General features: G+C 38.9%; 1 protein-coding gene across 1 annotated transcript in view; it reads right to left on the bottom strand.

Annotated features, from left to right (window-relative positions):
* Window positions 1-19,429, bottom strand: part of SLC9C2 (solute carrier family 9 member C2 (putative)) — a 109,261-nt gene that overhangs the window by 41,046 nt on the left and 48,786 nt on the right. The window contains exons 10-13 of the mRNA XM_055111410.2: window positions 16,241-16,409; window positions 13,634-13,715; window positions 7,308-7,471; window positions 6,608-6,703 (exon numbers count right to left, since the gene is read on the bottom strand). Coding sequence (XP_054967385.2) covers window positions 6,608-6,703; window positions 7,308-7,471; window positions 13,634-13,715; window positions 16,241-16,409 — 511 coding nt within the window. The remainder of the gene's footprint in view (window positions 1-6,607; window positions 6,704-7,307; window positions 7,472-13,633; window positions 13,716-16,240; window positions 16,410-19,429) is intronic.

Raw genomic sequence — 19,429 nt, 5'->3', positions numbered from 1 at the left:
CATCAGTGTGCTATACTCAGGAGACTCATCTCACATGCAGAAACACACATACTCTCAAAATAAAGGGATAGAGGAAGATCTACCAAGCAAATGGAAAGCAAAAAAAAAAAGCAGGGGTTGCAATCCTAGTCTCTGATAAAACAGACTTTAAACCAACAAAGATCAAAAGACAAAGAAGGCCATTACATAATGGTAAAGGGATCAATTCAACAAGAAGAGCTAACTATCCTAAATATATATGCACTCAATACAGGAGCACCCAGATTCATAAAGCAAGTCCTTAGAGACCTAGAAAGAGACTTAGAATCCCACACAATAATAATAGGAGACTTTAACACCCCACTGTCAATATTAGACAGATCAACAAGACAGAAGGTTAACAAGGATATCCAGGACTTGAACTCAGCTCTGCACCAAGTGGACCTAATAGACATCTACAGAACTCTCCACCCCAAATCAACAGAATATACATTCTTCTCAGCACCACATCACACTTATTCCAAAACTGACCACATAGTTGGAAGTAAAGCACTCCTTAGCAAATGTAAAAGAACAGAAATCACAACAAACTGTCTCTCAGACCACAGTGCAATCAAATTAGAACTCAGGATTAAGAAACTCACTCAAAACTGCACAACTACATGGAAACTGAACAACCGGCTCCTGAATGACTACTGGTTAAATAACAAAATGAAGGCAGAAATAAAGATGTTCTTTGAAACCAATGAGAACAAAGACACAACATACCAGAATCTCTGGGACACATTTAAAGCAGTGTGTAGAGGAAAATTTATAGCACTAAATGCCCACAAGAGAAAGCAGGAAAGATCTAAAATCAATACCCTAACATCACAATTAAAAGAACTAGAGAAGCAAGAGCAAACAAATTCAAAAGCTAGTAGAAGGCAAGAAATAACTAAGATCAGAGCAGAACTGAAGGAAATAGAGGCATAAAAAACCTTCAAAAAAATCAATGAATCCAGGAGCTGGTTTTTTGAAAAGATCAACAAAATTGATAGACCGCTAGCAAGACTAATAAAGAAGGAAAGAGAGAAGAAGCACATAGATGCAATAAAAAATGATAAAGGGGATATCAGCACTGATCCCACAGAAATACAAACTACCATCAGAGAATACTATAAACACCTCTATGCAAATAAACTAGAAAATCTAGAAGAAATGGATAAATTCCTGGACACATACACCCTCCCAAGACTAAACCAGGAAGAAGTTGAATGGCTGAATAGACCAATAACAGGATCTGAAATTGAGGCAATAATTAATAGCCTACCAACCAAAAAAAGTCCAAGACCAAACAGATTCACAGCCAAATTCTACCAGAAGTACAAAGATGAGCTGCTAACATTCCTTCTGAAACTATTCCAATCAATAGAAAAAGAGGGAATCCTCCCTAACTCATTTTATGAGGTCAGTGTCATCCTGATACCAAAGCCTGGCAGAGACACAACAAAAAAAGAGAATTTTAGACTAATATCCCTGATGAACATCGATGCAAAAATCCTCAATAAAATACTGGCAAACTGAATCCAGCAGCACACCAAACAGCTTATCCACCAAGATCAAGGTGGCTTCATCCCTGGAATGCAAGGCCAGTTCAACATATGCAAATCAATAAACGTAATCCATTACATAAACAGAACCAAAGACAAAAACCACATGATTATCTCAATAGATGCAGGAAAGGCCTTTGACAAAATTCAACAGCCCTACATGCTAAAAACTCTCAATAAACTAGGTATTGATGGGATGTATCTCAAAATAATAAAAGCTATTCATGATAAACCCACAGCAGTATCATACTCAATGGGCAGAAACTGGAAGCATTCCCTTTGAAAACTGGCACAAGACAGGGATGCTCTCTCTCACCACTCCTATTCAACATAGTGTTGGAAGTTCTGGCCAGGGCAATCAGGCAAGAGAAAGAAATAAAGGGTATTCAATTAGGAAAAGAGGAAGTCAAATTGTCCCTGTTTGCAGATGACATGATTGTATATTTAGAAAACCCCATTGTCTCACCCCAAATCTCCTTAAGCTGATAAGCAACTTCAGCAAATCTCAGGATACAAAATCAGTGTGCAAAAATCACAAGCATCCCTATACAGTAATAACAGACAAACAGAGAGCCAAATCATGAGTGAACTCCCATTCACTATTGCTACAAAGAAAATAAAATACCTAGGACTCCAACTTACAAGGGATGTGAAGGACCTCTTCAAGGAGAACTACAAACCACTGCTCAATGAAATAAAAGAGGACAGAAACAAATGGAAGAACATTTCATGCTCATAGATAGGAGGAATCAATATCGTGAAAATGGCCATACTGCCCAAGGCAATTTATAGATTCATTGCCATCCCCATCAAGCTACCAATGACTTTCTTCACAGAATTGGAAAAAATTACTTTAAAGTTCATGTGGAACCAAAAAAGAGTCTGCCTTGCCAAGACAATCCTAACCAAAACTAACAAAGCTGGAGGCATCACACTACCTGACTTCAAACTATACTACAAGGCTACAGTAACAAAAACAGCATGGTACTGGTACCAAAACAGAGATATAGACCAATGGAACAGAACAGAGGCATCAGAAATAACACCACACATCTACAACCATCTGATCTTTGACAAACCTGACAAAAACAAGCAATGGGGAAAGGATTCCCTATTTAATAAATGGTGCTGGGAAAACTGGCTAGCCATACATAGAAAGCTGAAACTGGATCTCTTCCTTACACCTTATACAAAAATTAATTCAAGATGGATTAAAGACTTAAATGTTAGACCTAAAAACCATAAAAACCCCAGAAGAAAACCTAGGCAATACCATTCAGTACATAGGCATGGGCAAGGACTTCATGACCAAAACACCAAAAGCAATGGCAATAAAAGCCAAAATTGACAAATGGGATCTAATTAAACTAAAGAGCTTCTGCACAGCAAAAGAAACTACCATCAGAGTGAACAGGCAACCTACAGAATGGGAGAAAGTTTTTGCAATCTACCCATCTGACAAAGGGCTAATATCAAGAATCTACAAAGAACTTAAACAAATTTACAAGAAAAAAATCAAACAACCCCATCAAAAAGTGGGCAAAGGATATGAACAGACACTTCTCAAAAGAAGATACTTATGCAGCCAACAGACACATGAAAAAATGCTCATCATCATTGGTCATCAGAAAAATGCAAATCAAAACCACAATGAGATGCCCTCTCACACCAGTTAGAATGGTGATCATTAAAAAGTCAGGAAACAACAGGTGCTGGAGAGGATGTGGAGAATTAGGAATGCTCTTACACTGTTGGTGGGAGTGTAAACTAGTTCAACCATTGTGGAAGACAGTGTGGCGATTCCTCAAGGATCTAGAACTAGAAATACCATTTGATCCAGCCATCCCATTACTAGGTATATACCCAAAGGATTATAAATCATGCTACTATAAAGATACATGCAAACTCTGTTTATTGAGGCATCATTCACAATAGCAAAGACTTGGAACCAACCCATATGTCCATCAATGATAGACTGGATTAAGAAAATGTGGCACATATACAACATGGAATACTATACAGCCATAAAAAACGATGAGTTCATGTCCTTTGTAGGGACATGGATGAAGCTGGAAACCATAATTCTGAGCAAACTCTCACAAGGACAAAAAACCAAACACCACATGTTCTCACTCATAGGTGGGAGTTGAACAATGTGAACACTTGGACACAGGGCGGGGAACATCACACACCAGGGCCTGTCATGGGGTAGGGCGATGGGGGAGGGATAGTATTAGGAGAAATACCTAACGTAAATGATGAGTTAATGGGTGCAGCAAACCAACACTGCACATGTATACGTATGTAACAAACCTGCACATTGTGCACATGTACCCTAGAACTTAAAGTATAATTTTAAAAAAAGACCAAATCCAGGGTGCTGCCAGTAAAATATGGCCTCTGCTTCCAAATCAAATCAAGGGTGTGGCTGAAGGCCCTTTGTTAAGACCACCCAAAGATTCAAGGTCGTACTTCATCTACCTTCTCAACAAGACTAAAGGCCTCCTCAGACTCATATCTGCATTGTCTGATACAGTCAACAGTCTACCTGAAAAGAAACTGTGAAGTGGGGCGGACTAAACCAGAGTCATGGAAAACAAACAATTTTTATGGTAATTGTGCTAGATTGGACAAAAAGGGACAGAGACACTTCTACATGAATATAAACCTCCCAGTTTTCTACAGGCAGAAATCAAACTGAGAAAGCCACTTGGCTACAAGCATGGATTATTTCCTATGGAAACGGAAAGAATGGGGAGAATTGGTATGTGTGCCCAGATGGATTTCAGAATTGCCATGGACACGTAATTTCTCAGGCCATCCCATTCTTCCCCCTCTTAAACAGTAGTGTCTGTTGATCATCACTGAATATTGGGTGTCTGGGGGGGCAGATAACTTTTCTTTTTAGTTCACAGGTATCTAGATCAAGAAGACTCACACTTCAGGAGAGGCAACCAAGGAGCCTCTCGCCTGGATTGCAGATCATAAGATACTGGACTTTGAGTCTGGTAGTAAATAGGATGTAGCTTTTTGGGTTCTTGGAAAAGGGTGAGTCTGTTTTACATGTCGGAGGGGTAGAAATATTGTGGCCAGTGGGCAAACTGTGGAACAGTAAATATGGCCACAAATTCTGTGCATGTCTTACTATTAAGAGGTTGAGTCTATTGCCCCACCCCTTGAATTGATGCAGCCTCATTCACAAGTCTGGAAGTTAGGTACTGGCCCTTTTGCCTCAGTTTTCCTCTAGGTGGCTTCTCATTCTTCAGAGACTGCTTCTTTGCATGGCAGTCTCAGGGTGGCATTCAGAGTGGGAAAAAGGTAGAAGCTACAAATCTTCTCAATGCCTAGGCTCCAGAACGTTCACAAAGCCACTTTTGCCATATTTTATGCTCAAAACAAATCACAAGAACAGCCCCAATTCAAGGGGTAGGATAAAGATACCACTTTTTAATAGGAGGCTCTGCAAAGAATTTGTGGCCATACGTAATTTTCTACTGTGGACGAGAGCCTTTCAAACTCTGAGAATATGTTAAACTAAGTATAGAAATGTTTAAAAGAATGAAAATAATTTCTTAAGAAGAAATATGTTCTTCAAGCTGGGAGCGGTGGCTCACACCTGTAATCCCAGTGCTTTGGGAGGGTGAGGTGGGCAGATCACTTGAGGCCAGAAGTTTGAGACCAACCTGGCCAACGTGCCAAAACCTCATCTCTACTAAAAATACAAAAACTAGCTGGGCATGGTGCCAAAACCCCGTCTGTACTAAAAATACAAAAATTACCTGGGCATGGTGGCACGCACTTGTAATTCCAGCTACCAGGGAGGCTGAGGCACAAGAATCTCTTGAACCCAGGAGGCGGAGGTTGCAGTGAGTCAAGATCACGCCACTGCACTCCAGCCTGGATGACAGAGTCAGACTTTGTTTCAAAATAAATAAAATAAATAAATAAGAAGAAATATATTCTTCAACAGAAAAAAATGAAAGCAAAAAGAAGAAATTTATATGTTAACAGAGATTTGAAGGACATATCAGTTCATTGCAATGTGTGGACTTTACTGGAGTTCAATTTGAAAACATAAACTGTAAAAATAAATATTTATCACATTTCTGAGACAATTAGAAATCTTACCACTGAGTCGACATTTGATGTTATTAAGGAATTATTGTTCACTTTTAAGTATAATGTTAGTATTTTATGTTTTTAAAAATACTTTAAAATTTAGAGATATATACTGAAATATTTACAGATGTATGATTTGTTTCAGACTAATACGTAAGATGGGGGTTAGGATGCAGCAGGTATTGGTCACATGTGGATGGTTTTTAAGGTTGGGTGATGGGTACATGAGGATTTATTACACTATTCTATCCACTTTTGCATATGTTACGAATTCTTAATATTGACAATAAGTTTTAAAAAGAAACTAAAAAAGAATTCTGGGCACAATTCGTATTTTATATACATTTTATATTGAATAAAATTTGTTCCATTTGATTATAACTCCAGTTTAAAATGTACAATTTGACAAGCTGGTATAAACTTGATTTTACCAGGTAATCTTCCTATACTTATATAGAACATTTAAATATTAGTATTACAACATTTCAAGAGAATTTTTGATTCATCAGATATATTTTAGCTTATTATATCTCTAACAGTTAAATCAGCACTTGAGAGAATTTTGTATAAACGGAACTCAGATATGTTATATTTATAAAAGCAATTTTAAATATTTGAAAATGTTTAATTATCTAGTATGTAAATAGCACCAAACATTATTCTAAGGGCCCTCAAAAGTGACTGCTAAAATTTGCCAGACATAGAAACAGGATAATAAGGTTTGTGACTTAAACTTCAAGCCTCAGGAAGAAGGAGAATTTTTTATTTTTTAACTTTAACAAATCACACATTAATTTTAACAATCAATAGACTATGAGAAGGTAAAGAAAAGTTTTCAAGTCATCTGAAAATCATATGCAAGGATCAAAGACATTGCAAGAAAAGAAATTTTAAAACATTATGTGAACAGCACCAACCATTTGTATTGCAGCTACATGCAATCTGGCTTCCTCCATTAAAGCTTCATCTGTTGTGGATTCTGTCTTCATATCGTTATGTGAAACGTGGGAAAACTGAACCGTATCAGATGACATTTTAAAACATAAAGGGATAAAGTTAAAAATAAGTAAAAATGATTAGGAACTGGCAAATACTACTCTCAACAAAGATTCCAATAATTCAAAGCAGAATTGCTAGAATGAAGAGCTATGTAATGTTTTTTCATATAAGAAGTGTTGCCTTCAATTGTGCTAAAGTAAATATTCATTTGGGGAGATTTATATCCCAAATTCTTCTCTAAACTTATCTATATGCTTGATTGCTCTCTAAATCAGCCCATGTTTTCTGCTTTTTATAACACTTCTACCAGGAGAGAATTATCAGTATCTTAAGCCATTAAAAACATTATCTTGGCAGAGGCCATTGATTGGTACTCAACCAGCCAGATTGTAAAACATCCATTCTCCTGGTATTTGGCAAATAAAGCTGGATAACCAAGACCTTCTCTTTGGAGACAGAATTCAAACTCATTTCACCAAAATAGCAAAGCCAGTAACTATCTCCCCTCAGTTTTGCGACATTTAATTAGCAGAATCAGGTCTTTAACGATAGACTAAAGCAAGTGAGGCAGACCAAGGGAAGGAAAGGAAAACTACTTTTTGCCAGGTATCAACTCACAGGAATGTATTCGATCCTCGTTTTATCTTCTACTAAGGTCCAGTTAACATTTGTCAAAATTTTTTCTGTTTTAAATAAAGTTATTGTGTTCTGTACTATCTCCTGTATGTGCTGAGTGGCATTTTGCAAGATCATTTGTCTTGGGAGGGAAAGAACACACAAATCTGTGACAAAGACAAAAGCAAAGGCCTTAATAGAGTACAGTGAGGACTGCAAGGGAAAGCAAAAAATGTTGCATGATCATGTAGTGAAATCTTGAGATCACCTGCAAACCAGAGTGGTTAGAGCAAGGACAATTTTTCATACAAAACTTTCCAGAAGATTACCCAACTATTTGTTTCTTTTTGGCTGTACAGCTCAACTTTATCTGACTCAACTGATAAAAAATGTTTATTAGTTTCCTTGCTTTCCCTATAGCTAAAGACATGACTACTTCAACGCACCTAATCCATATTTCTCAAAGTGTAAAGGGTACAGGTGGAAGGGCTGCCTATTAAACTATGCAAATTCCTGGGTTCCACTCCATACCTACAGAATCAGATTGGCTTGAAAATTTGCATTTTAACAAGTTCTCTAATTGTTTCTTATACTGTACATAATAACATTTAAAGGCCAGTGCAGTAGAGATCCCTCAAGTTTAACATCTCTGTTTTCTGGCCAGTGAATCAATATGTTCAAAATTTGTAGCATTTTGTATTTTCTTGAGGTATGAACTACAAGGCTCACTTACCAAAGAGAAGAATTAAATGAGTAAATAAGCTTAGCCTACTTACTCACAATTCCATCTCAATAAAGCTGTTCTCTCCTTATAATTGCATATGAAATGTCTCTTCAAGGGTTAAATGGCTTCTAAACGTTTCAGTTTAACTTTATTTCACTCTCTATGGGACACTGCGTACAATGGAGTGATTTGAAGTTTGGGGATTCAGAAAGGTCTGTAGGGATAATCCCTCTCAAACATCAGGATCAGTTCACTGTAACCTGGAGCAAAGAGGCATCTGACTGCCTGCTCCCTTGGATTTAAAATTCCCATGGCTAAGACCACACAAGGAGAAAATGTATTCATTTGCCCAATTAGATCCCACCCATATGATGGGGCAACAGCCACTTTCCAGTTGCTCAGGGGAAATATGAAGGCATGTAGGCTACTTGGTGGCACCAGTACATCTGAATATACTCCCAGTGTTTAAGATAATCCTGGAAGAATATGAGGAGGGACCTCTTAAAAGCATTAGACCAGGTGGAAGGAGTTGGTTTGAAACTCTGACTGATAAAACTCAAGTCCGACAAGCACCTGTTAAATGTGTACCACATGGTATTCCTAGAAAGGATGAACACTGACTCTGAAAAGATAAAGTACTTTCTATACAATCTTTATTCCACAGTGAGTTAAAAGAAATTCTGAAGCTTGGTTAATACAATCAAAAATTTATAGAGGGGAAAAAAAGAAACAAGACAAAAAAAGCATTGTCATGATAGTACAATCCCTGACTGATCTCACTTTTGAATACCAGAGTAGGAGGAATCACAAGAAAGGAAGCATGAGAGAAACCCACATATTTTATCTTAAAAAAAGAGAGTCAACTGGGTCAGGATCCCTGGCAGCCAAAGGGATTTGGTAGGAAGGAAAGTGTGAGCAAGACTTCCGGCATCAAATTAACTTCACTCACGCTGCCTTGTGAGCTTTTGCCAATCCAAGCACACCTTTTCACTGCAAACAAGAATAAACCGAGACCAGGCACAGTGGCTCACAACTATAATCTCGACACTTTGGGATGCCAGGGCAGGAGAATCCCTTGAGCCCAGGAATTCAAGACCTACCAGGGCAATATAGCCAGACCCTGTTTCTACTATAAAAAGAAAAAAAATGAGCTGGGTGTGGTGGTGCAAATCTATACTCCCAGCTATTTGGGAGGCTGAGGCAGGAGTATCACTTGAGTCCAGGAGGTCAAGGCTGCAGTGAGCCATAATCGTGCCACTGCATTGCAGCCTGGATGACAGAATGAGATCCTGTATCTTTTTTTATTTTTTTATTTAATTTAATTTATTTATTTATTTATTTTTGAGGAGGAGTTTCACCCTGTCACCAGGCTGGAGTGCAGTGGTGCAATCTTGCCTCACTGCAACATCCACCTCCTGGGTTCAAGTGATTCTCCTGCCTCAGCCTCCCAAGTAGCTGGGACTACAGGCATGCGCCACCATGCCCAGCTAATTTTTATATTTTTAGTAGCAACGGGGTTTCACCATGTTGGCCAGGATGGTCTCGATCTCTTGACCTTGTGATCCGCCCGACTTGGTCTTCCAAAGTGTTGAGATTACAGGCGTGAGCCACCGCGCCCAGCCCTGTATCATTTTTTTTTTTTTAAATGAAGAAGAACAAACAGCCTGGTGGGGTGGTAAGCACCTGTAGTCCCAGCTACTCTGGAGGCTGAGCCCAGGAATTTGAGACCAGCCTGGGCAAGATAGTGAGCCGTTGAAAGACAGAGAGAGAGAGAGAGAGAGAAGGAAGGGAAGGGAAGAGGAGGGGAGGGGAGGGGAGGGGAGCAAGTCCATAACTGGAGGAAAAGGAGAGCTGCCTAAAATCCGCCCCACGTGCTAGCCTCACTCAAACATTGGAGCCCTTTGCTTTGAGGTGGGCTGTCACAGGAAGTTCTGCAATAGTGTTTATGAGGCACAGTTCTAAGAATGTGCAGGACTTTCCAAAAACACCCAAGCAGAGCAGTGTTGTCTCTGAGTAGGACAGGATGAATATATCAGGCTACTTCCATATTTAGAACAACTCTCCTTCAACATTATCCTTCCTTTGCCCTCATTAGTTCCATGCTCTATGAGAAACCTTTTGATTACCAATTCGGTTTATCAAGAAAATTGGTATCAGAGGTGAATACTGTGATAATGGTCACAAAAATTTCAGACATAGAAATTCATCCTCATTATAAACTAGTAAATCGGCCTTCTGGTTTATTGATGAATCTGTGAATGTGGTGCAGGCATGCCTTATCTCATTGTGCTTTACCTTATCGTGCTTTGCAGATATTGCAGTTCTTACAAATTGAAGGTCTGCAGCAACCCTGCATCTAGCAAGTCTATCAGCACCATTTTTCCACCAGTATATCCTCGCTTCATATCTCTGTGTCTACATTTTGGTAATTCTCACAATATTTCAAACTTTTTCATTATTATTATATCCATGATGGTGATATGTGATCAGTAATCTTTGATATTACTAATATAATTGTGTTGGGGCACCACAAACCGCACCCACATAGGACAACAATCAGTAAGTGTGTGTTCTGACTGCCCCTCAGACTGGCCATTTCTGCATCTCTCTCTCGCTCTCTCCTTGGGCCTCGCTATTCCCTGAGACACACAATATTGAAATTAGGCCAATTAATAACCCTACAATGGCTTCTAAGTGTTCAAGTGAAAGTAAGAGTCATACATCTCTCACTTTAAATTAGAAACTAGAAATGATTGAATTCAGTGAGGAAGGCAGGTTGAAAGCCGAGATAAGCCAAGCACTAGGCCTTTTGCACTAGTCAGCCAAGTTGTGAGTGGAAAAAAAATCTCTTGAAAGAAATTAAAAGTGCTACTCCAGTGAACACACAAACGGTAAGAAGGCAAAACAGCCTTATTGCTGATATGGAGAAAGATTGAGTGGTCTGAATAGAAAATCAAACCAACACAATATTCCCTTTAGCCAAAATCTAATCTGGAGAAAGGCCCTAACTCTATTCAGTTCTATGAAGGCTAAGAGAGGTGAGGAAGCTGCAGAAGAAAAGTTAGGAGCTAGCAGAGATTGGTTCATGAGGTTAAAGGAAAGAAGTCATCTCCATTACATAAAAGTGCAAAGTGAAGAGCAAGTGCTGATGTAGAAGCTGCAGCAAGTTATCCAGAAGATCTAGCTGAGATCATTGATGAAGGTGATTTTCAATGTAGATTTCAATGTAGATTCAGCAGATTTTCAATGCAGATAAACAGCCTTATATTGGAATAGAATGCTATGGATGACTTTCATTACTAAAAAGGAAAAGCCAATGCCTAGCTTCAAAGCTTCAAAGGACAGACTAACTCTTGTTAGGGGCTAATGCAGCTTGTGACTTTAAGTTGAAGCCAATACTTACTTACCATTCTGAAAATCCTAAGACTCTTAAGAATTAAGCTAAATGTATTCTGTCTGAGGTCTAAAAAATGAAAAAACAAAGCCTGGATGACAGCACATCTCTTTATAGCCTGGTTTACTAAATATTTTAAGCTCACTATTGATATCTACTGCTCAGAAAAAAAAAGATTCCTTTCAAAATATTACTACTCATTGACAATACACTTAGTCATACAAGAGCTCTGATGGAGATGGACAAGGAGTTGAATGTTGTTTCCCTGCCTGCCAGCACAACATCCATTCTGCAGCCCAAGTATCAAGGAGTCATTTTGACTTTCAAGCCTTATTATTTAATAAACACATTTTGTAAGGCTATAGCTGTCATAGATAGTGATTCCTCTGATGGATGTAGGGAAAATCAATAAAAAACCTCAAGGATAGAATTCACCATTCTAGGTGCCATTAAGAGCATTCATAATTCATAGCAGGAGGTCAAAATATCAACATTAATGGGAGTCAGGAAGAAGTTGATTTTAACCTTCATAGATGACTTTGAGGGGTTCAAGACTTCAGTGGAGGAAGTAACTGCAGATGTGGTGGAAATAGCAAGGGAACTAGAATTAGAAGTAGAGCCTGAAGATGTGACTGAATTGCTGCAATCTCAGGATAAAACTTGCATGGATGAGGAGTTGCTTCTTACGGATGAGTAAATGAAGTGCTTTCTTGATATGGCATCTACTCCTGGTGAAGATGCTGTGAACATTGTTGAAAGGACAGCAAAGGATTTAGAATATTTTATAAACTTAGTTGCTAAAGTAGTGGCAACAGGTTTTGAGAGGATTTATTCCAATTTTGAAAGAAGCTCTACTCTATGTAAAATGCTATCAAACAGCACTGCATGCTACAGAGAAATCTTTCATGAAAGGAAGAGTCAGTTGATGTGCCAAACTTCACTGTTGTCTTAAAGAAATTGCCACAGCTGCCCAATCTTCAGCAACCACCACCCTGATCTGATCAGTCAGCAGCTATCAACCCTGCACCAGCAAAAAGATTATGAATTGCTGAAGGCTCAGATGATTGTTAGCATTTTTTTTTAGCAAGAAAGCATTTTTTCATTAAGGTATGTAAATAGTTTTCTTAGACACTGTGCTTTTGCATTATAATTGACTACAGTATAGTGTAAACACAACTTTTATATGTACTGGGAAACCATATAATTTGTATGACTTGCTTTATTGTGATATTTATTGCATTATTTGCTTTGTCACATGGTCTGGAATTGAACCTGCAATATCTCCAAGTTATGCCTGATATGTAAATCTCTAGTAGTCTGATCAATTTTAAATACCCAGACAAAATCGGGTCTCTGTAGCAGCAAAGCTGAGGATCAGGCCATGGCATATTGAACTATACTAAGGCTCTACTATAAGACTTTGCCTAATCTCACCCCAGTTTTCTCCTCTCCCCTTGAACCTACTGCCACCAAGTATCTTATCCTGGATTTCTCTACCGAATGTGTCTATTTGTTATTTTATTATATTTATGCATTTTATTATAAATGGCCTGAGATTCCTTTTAGAAATAACCAACTGTGGCAGAGCCTGCTGTTATCTCCTAACGTCCATTCTCTTCTTCTTCCTTCTGCCAATAGAATCTCCAAGTTTTGGCTGATCATATCGCCAGCCTGGAAAGATGATATTTCCCAGCTTCCCTTGCCCATATGTGTCCATGTGACTAAGTTCTGGCCAATGGAATGTGAGTGATAATGATACATACAGAGGGAGGCTGCTTATCCTCCATTGCCACACACCCCTCCCCCACCATTTCCCCTTTCTAGTTGGTTGGATTGTAGACATGGTGGTAGTGAGCAGGGTTCTACCCTGTGGGCAAGAGCAGTACCCTAGGGCATGGAAGAGCAATCAAAGGAAAGGAACTTGGATTTCTAAACAACTTTGTAGAGTAGAACCATCTCACACTTCTGGACTTTTTGGTGGAGGGAAGAAAAACCCTTCTGTCTTGTTTAAGCCTCTGTTCATTTCGCTTTTGTTAAACTGGCTGAAACAATATCCCAAGTAATACAGCATCTAAATATATGAATAAATGAAAAATGAATAATTTCTAAACCAATTCCTTGAGCTTCATGAGAAATGTCCCCATGACACCCAACAATAACCTGTTTGTATTATTCTCCCCAGCTAATTCATGAATGAGACACATACTTTACCTAACTTCCTGGCTGACTGAGTCATCACGTATGAATTTATTCCCATTGTCAATAATGATATTACTTGTACATAGAGTATAAACTAAAAACAAAGCACATAAATAGTTAGAACCAAAACATTAAATAAGTACTCCAAAAGCAATCATTGTTCAATTAGCCACTAACAAAATTCTATTAATATCTTAATCCACATTTTAAAATCCTGTTTCTGATAAGTCAGTTAAGGCAAAAAGGGGGTTTTGTGGACATTGCCTGAACATACTACACTGGGGCAGACATTAATTTTCAATCTGAACGAGGAAAACAGTAGACTGGAGATTCTATGCTAAGGACACAGGGAGGAGGTCTCCACAGTTGCCACTCCTGGCAGCAGTCATGCAAAGACAGCACGGTGGTAGCCATCTCAGGCATGGCTGTGGAACCTGCAGGGTGGGGAGAAAGCCCAGCAACCACAGGCGGTGGTGACCGTGGGCCACAGAGGGATGTGTGCCTGCCACCAGCATTTGCTACGGCTGTACCAGAGGCTCTGAAGGAGAAGGCAGGAGCTGTGGTGGGGCCTGGAGAGGTGCTGTGCGGAAGGAGAAAGGTAACATTTGTAGGCCATGACTTTGCCATTTCTTAGCCATGTGATTGGGGGGCAGTTAATTTAACCACCACTCAGAGCCACAGCATCCTTCACTGAAAAGAGGAGTTAATAGTAATTTCTCCTCCAGTGTCTCTCACACTTGACTAATAACAACAATCACCTGAAGTGCTTGTTAAACATACTGACTCCCGCTGTGGGTTGTGATTCTGTAGGTCTGGGGTGGGATTCTTAACACCAGACAGAATTAAGAAACACTGTGAAATGATGCCCAGGTGCTAGTTAACTTCTCATTGACTTGGTTTTAGGCCAATTCCTTGCATAAAAGAGAATCGGAGGAGCTGTAATGTTGATTATTTTACTTTTCTTTTGGAGCATGGAAAGAACCAAAGTCTTTGCAAAACCACTGGTTATTTGAACTCAAAATTCATGCCCAGATCAGGCCCACAGATATAAATCCTCAGAAAAAAAATGTGGTGAGGAATAGGAATATGATACTCCATCAAAAATAGCACTTCCTGTTTGGGGAGTTAGGGCACCTGAGGTCTTTCCCTCTCATGCTACATACAGAAGGCTACTCCTCTCTTTGACTGGATTTCTCCACATGCAAGATGGAGAGGTCAATAGTTGCTCCCAAAAAGAAGGTATTAAATAAATACTGTACTCCTTGGGACTTCGGGGCAGCAGCAAAATAGTAAAGAGAAGTTCTAGGATGGAAATTAGACAATAGCAACAAACTCTGTACATCTACCTCCAGATTCCTTGGTAGGTGAGTCAGTGCTCTTGAGCTCATATCATTCAAGCGGTTTTCCCCCTCCCAGAAACAGATCTGGGGTTCATCTGATTAGGAGGTAATGAGAGGCTGATCCTGAAGATTTCTAGCAGCTTCTGGAAACTTCTCTAGCTAGCTCATAGTGCTGTCACAAATGACAAGGTGCACGGCCAGCAGATGCACTGGGCTCTTTGAATCTTGCCTGGAATGTCAGATGCAGCCACCACCAGATTCCCCAGAAATCTACCAGCTAACCCATGGGGAAAGGCTTTGAGAAAGAGTGGAAAGGAAACCAAGTTTTGTTTTGTGCTACAGATAATGGAGTCTTTGCCCAGAATTTTTCGAGAAATAAATTTTTTAAAATTAGCCCTAAAGACATAAACCTAACTAGATCTTTAATGTAAAAATATATAAAATCTTTTTTATCTTGGTATACTTAACTAGCATTTCAGTTTTTGTTCTATGAACTATAAGGATTAGAATGCTCCTGACAAGAGTATCATTTTTTCATGCTTTCTGACGGCTATTGAAAAATTGCATTTGTACCCGGGCCTGGTGGCTCACGTCTGTAATCCCAGCACTTTGAGTGGAGGCCGAGACAGGCAGATCACCTGAGGCCAAGAGTTCGAGACCAGCCTGGCCAACATGGCAAAACCCCGTCTCTACTAAAAATAACAAATAATAATAATAATAATCCAGATGTGTTTGTGCACACCTGTAATCCCAGCTACTTGGGAAGCTGAGGCATGAGAATTGCTTAAACCTGGGAGGCGGAGGTTGCAGTGAGCCAAGATTGCACCACTGCACTCCAGCCTGGGTGACAGAGCGAAATCTTGTCTCAAAAAAAAAAAGAAAAAGAAAAGAAAATAGCATGTATGTGTTCAATAACATTTATTGAGCATTTATTAAGTGTCTGGTATTTTATTGAGCATCATCTCAATTCTCAACTGAAAGTTGAAGCTCAGCAAGCCTGGGGAACTTCCTCAAGATCACCCAGCCTGTGAATGGTGGAGTCCAGATCAGAGCCCAAGTTTATCTAATACCACATCCATAACTACTCCATAACTACTCTATTGGTCCCTTTCACATTCTCAACATAAATAACGTTCTGCTCTGTTCCTTTCTACTTAAAAGAATGCATTTTAAAAATCTAATTCAAAGCTGGTTAACTTTATTACTGGGTTCTCTGACAAGTGGGCAAGATAAGTAAAAATGATAAATATGAATAATCATGAGACATGATCTTTCCTACCATTTGTGGTACTTCCACTTTTCGTTCAGCGAGATTATAAACATCAGGAGCCCAGAGTAAATTAAAAACTCCTTTAATTCCAGACCACGTGATTACAACTCCCCATCGCCAATTATATTCATAATTTGAATGCATCAAAATAGGGCTCACTAACAAAATAGTAAGCAACCTGTGGAGAGGGAAACATTAAAAATAAATCTCACCTTGTTTATTAATGTTATTCATAGTTGAAAGCAAGTACTAAATACTAAATTTAATATAAAAATTTTTGGGAAAGAAAAAAACAATGCAATTTACTGTTAAGTCCTTCCAATTTTCTGAGACTAACCAAATCTACTATTTAAAGTTTGTACATAACACTTAAGTCTTGAAAAATAATGCTAGACCTTCTAAACAAATATAAGGAATTATCATCAACACTACTGTATACTGTTTGGAATTGGGTAGTAAATGCTCACAGGGAAACCTCTTCTAAGAATGCTGACAAGCTCATCTACTCCCTGAAAAGCCATACATGACTGGACTCAAAAATTATAATGGGGACATGTGCAGATCATGACTCAAATGTAAAATTATTTTGGGCACATTAATAAACAATAAATAATAAAAAAAGTTTATTGAGCTCCCACAAGAATCATACGCTAAATGTCACACAAATAATTTTAATTTGTGCCTTCTTGCCCTCCAGATTACTTTTCTATATGACCCTGTGCCAAAATTTAAAATCTATCATTAAGGGACTGGCAGTGAGAGAATATCAATACTGTACTTCAAATGATTTAGAACAAATGAAATTTCAGCAAAAGTGAAAACAGATGTGTTCTTAGCCTCAAAAAAATATATTGTGTATCAGTTGATCAACTATAATTGCACAAGTCCATTTAGAGAATTCCTGTCATTGAGAAACAGAAAATCTACAATTACCACCTATAATGTATATAATTATTTGGGCAAACTCTTCTGCCTTGCATTCAAGCCTTTTGCAACGTGACTCTTACCAACCTTTTCAGGCTTACTAAATAACCTTTCCCTAAAATATCAGAGTCCAACCAAAATAGAAACAACTTATGTCATTTCCTGATATCAAAAACAGGGAGGCAGAATAGCAAATACTCTGAAGTCAGCCTACCTGTGTTAAATCTAGCCTTGCCTTTTACTAACTGCATAACTACATAAGCAAGTTAATCTCTCTGTCTCAGCTTCTTCATCTGTAAAATGGAGATAATAACAATGGTACTTGCCTCAAAGGATTATTGTGGTAATTCAATTAAATAAGGCAATACTCAGGGCTTAGAATGATGCTTTGCAGGTGGTCAGCACTCAATACATTATCAATACATAATTATGACTATATATGATACATATGTATCCATACAAAATATTCAATCAGCAATGCTTACTATGTTCGTGTATTCCCATTTCTCTATCTTGGCTCATCCTCTCTGAAATATTTTTCTCTAGTCTTTACAGAAAACCCACACACACTTCGAGGGCCAACTTAAGGATAATTCCCTCCATTAAAGCCTTTCCTCTAGTGATGTGGAACCATCAGTTCAGCAAGATCTCTGGCACTCACTAGCCATTTGACCTTGGAAAAGGTCCTTTGCTTTTCTGGGGGTTGATTTCTTTAAAGTGTAGAAAATAACAGAGATAAATCATTGGAGATGATAATTCTTATCTCCTAGTGTTGTTATGAAGATGAAATGAGATAATGAATGTGTACCTGAGTCAAACATTGTGCTAAAGCCATGTTTCTTTCTTTATGACCAATCTCAGCTTACACATGAGCTCTCGTGGCAGAACGAAATGTTAACTTTCAAATGGAATAATTTAGTCTTTTCTAGTTTAAAGATTCTTTGGGTATAACTTAGTCTTGCCTATACAAATAGTCAATTCAAAGTTCCCTATAAAGAGCAGTTTCTCCTGTTTTCCAAGATGCTCCCCCTGCCCTGCCTTTCCAAGACAGGGTCTGGGTGTAGAAGGAAATTCACATAACTCATGGCATCAGGGAAAGTGTTGCAGAGAACATCTATTGATTTAGGTGTTTTGTGTTACTTGTGTTTGGCCTTTGGCCCCTGTTCTTGAGACATCTACTGGGAAGTATTCTTGGTCTATTTTTTTCAGCAAGGCCAATGCATGGTAATTGCTCAGATGACCTGTCTCCTCTGCCGACTAAATGACCACCACCACCCAGCACTGCAGATCCCTTGAGGTCTGCTGCCACTCCCATTTGACCCTAGGTTTGAGTGGTCTCCCATGCAGCCCTCCAACATGGGCTCACTTTGGTGACCCTTCTGGCAAACTCACCAAATATCTTCTGAATTCACCACAGAGGAGGAAAGAACTTCAGATTCCTTCCATGTCAGAAACAGATTAAGGAAGGATCAAAAGTACAATCTCGGGCCTACTGTCTACTTACATAGGTCAACCCACCATTTCTACTCAGTAGCCTTAGGCCCATGTCACTCTAGGAGGCTATATTTTCTCAGAGTTCCAAACAGGAGGTATAGGTGGGGATATGATAGGGGTGGAGCAGTGTCCTCACCCTAATCTCAACCCCCTCTATAATCAGCAATGTTCTACATCCCCTTCCTGTTTGTCATATCCTCCATCATCTTCACCATGGCATAAAATAAAATTATATAATCCGAATCTACCAAGCTTGTCTGTTGATATGAAAAAAGGGTATTTTCAGAATTTAACAAAGTCTTCTTCAGCAAAGCCTGGCTTTCAGAACTGTTGTCTCATTGTGGGGTCTCAAAAATATTCAGAAATCAGGAGCTACATATAAACTCTTTATTTTGGAATTTCATCATAAAATCTTAATCCTTTTTTAGCTGACTAGAAGGAAGTTCATACATAAAGGAAGTGTAATACGAAAAATAAAACACTTTAATATATTGCAGGAACACCACTCCTTTTATAGTGGATATTGTGGTGTTCCATTTAGACATCCTCTTCAGGGCTGACAGCCCATCCCCCAACTGGTAGGAATTTGAGGATTTAAGTGGGCCTGCATGGCTCTGCCTCTCACTGCACATTGCTCTGGGCCACAGGGACCTGCCCTACTCAAAGTTGTTGCCTCTCAAGGGATAGCCCTTGGCCAATGACTGCATTATGCAGAGATACAAAGGCCTGTTCCCTTGTCTCAGTGTGGGATGACTCTGAAGGGCTCTTCCAGCTCCACAG

The sequence above is a fragment of the Pan paniscus genome, chromosome 1 (genome assembly GCF_029289425.2).
Source record: "Pan paniscus chromosome 1, NHGRI_mPanPan1-v2.0_pri, whole genome shotgun sequence".
Taxonomy (NCBI): Eukaryota; Metazoa; Chordata; class Mammalia; order Primates; family Hominidae; genus Pan; species Pan paniscus.
Note: the sequence above shows the minus strand (reverse complement) of the source record. Positions and strands in the feature narration are given on the sequence as shown.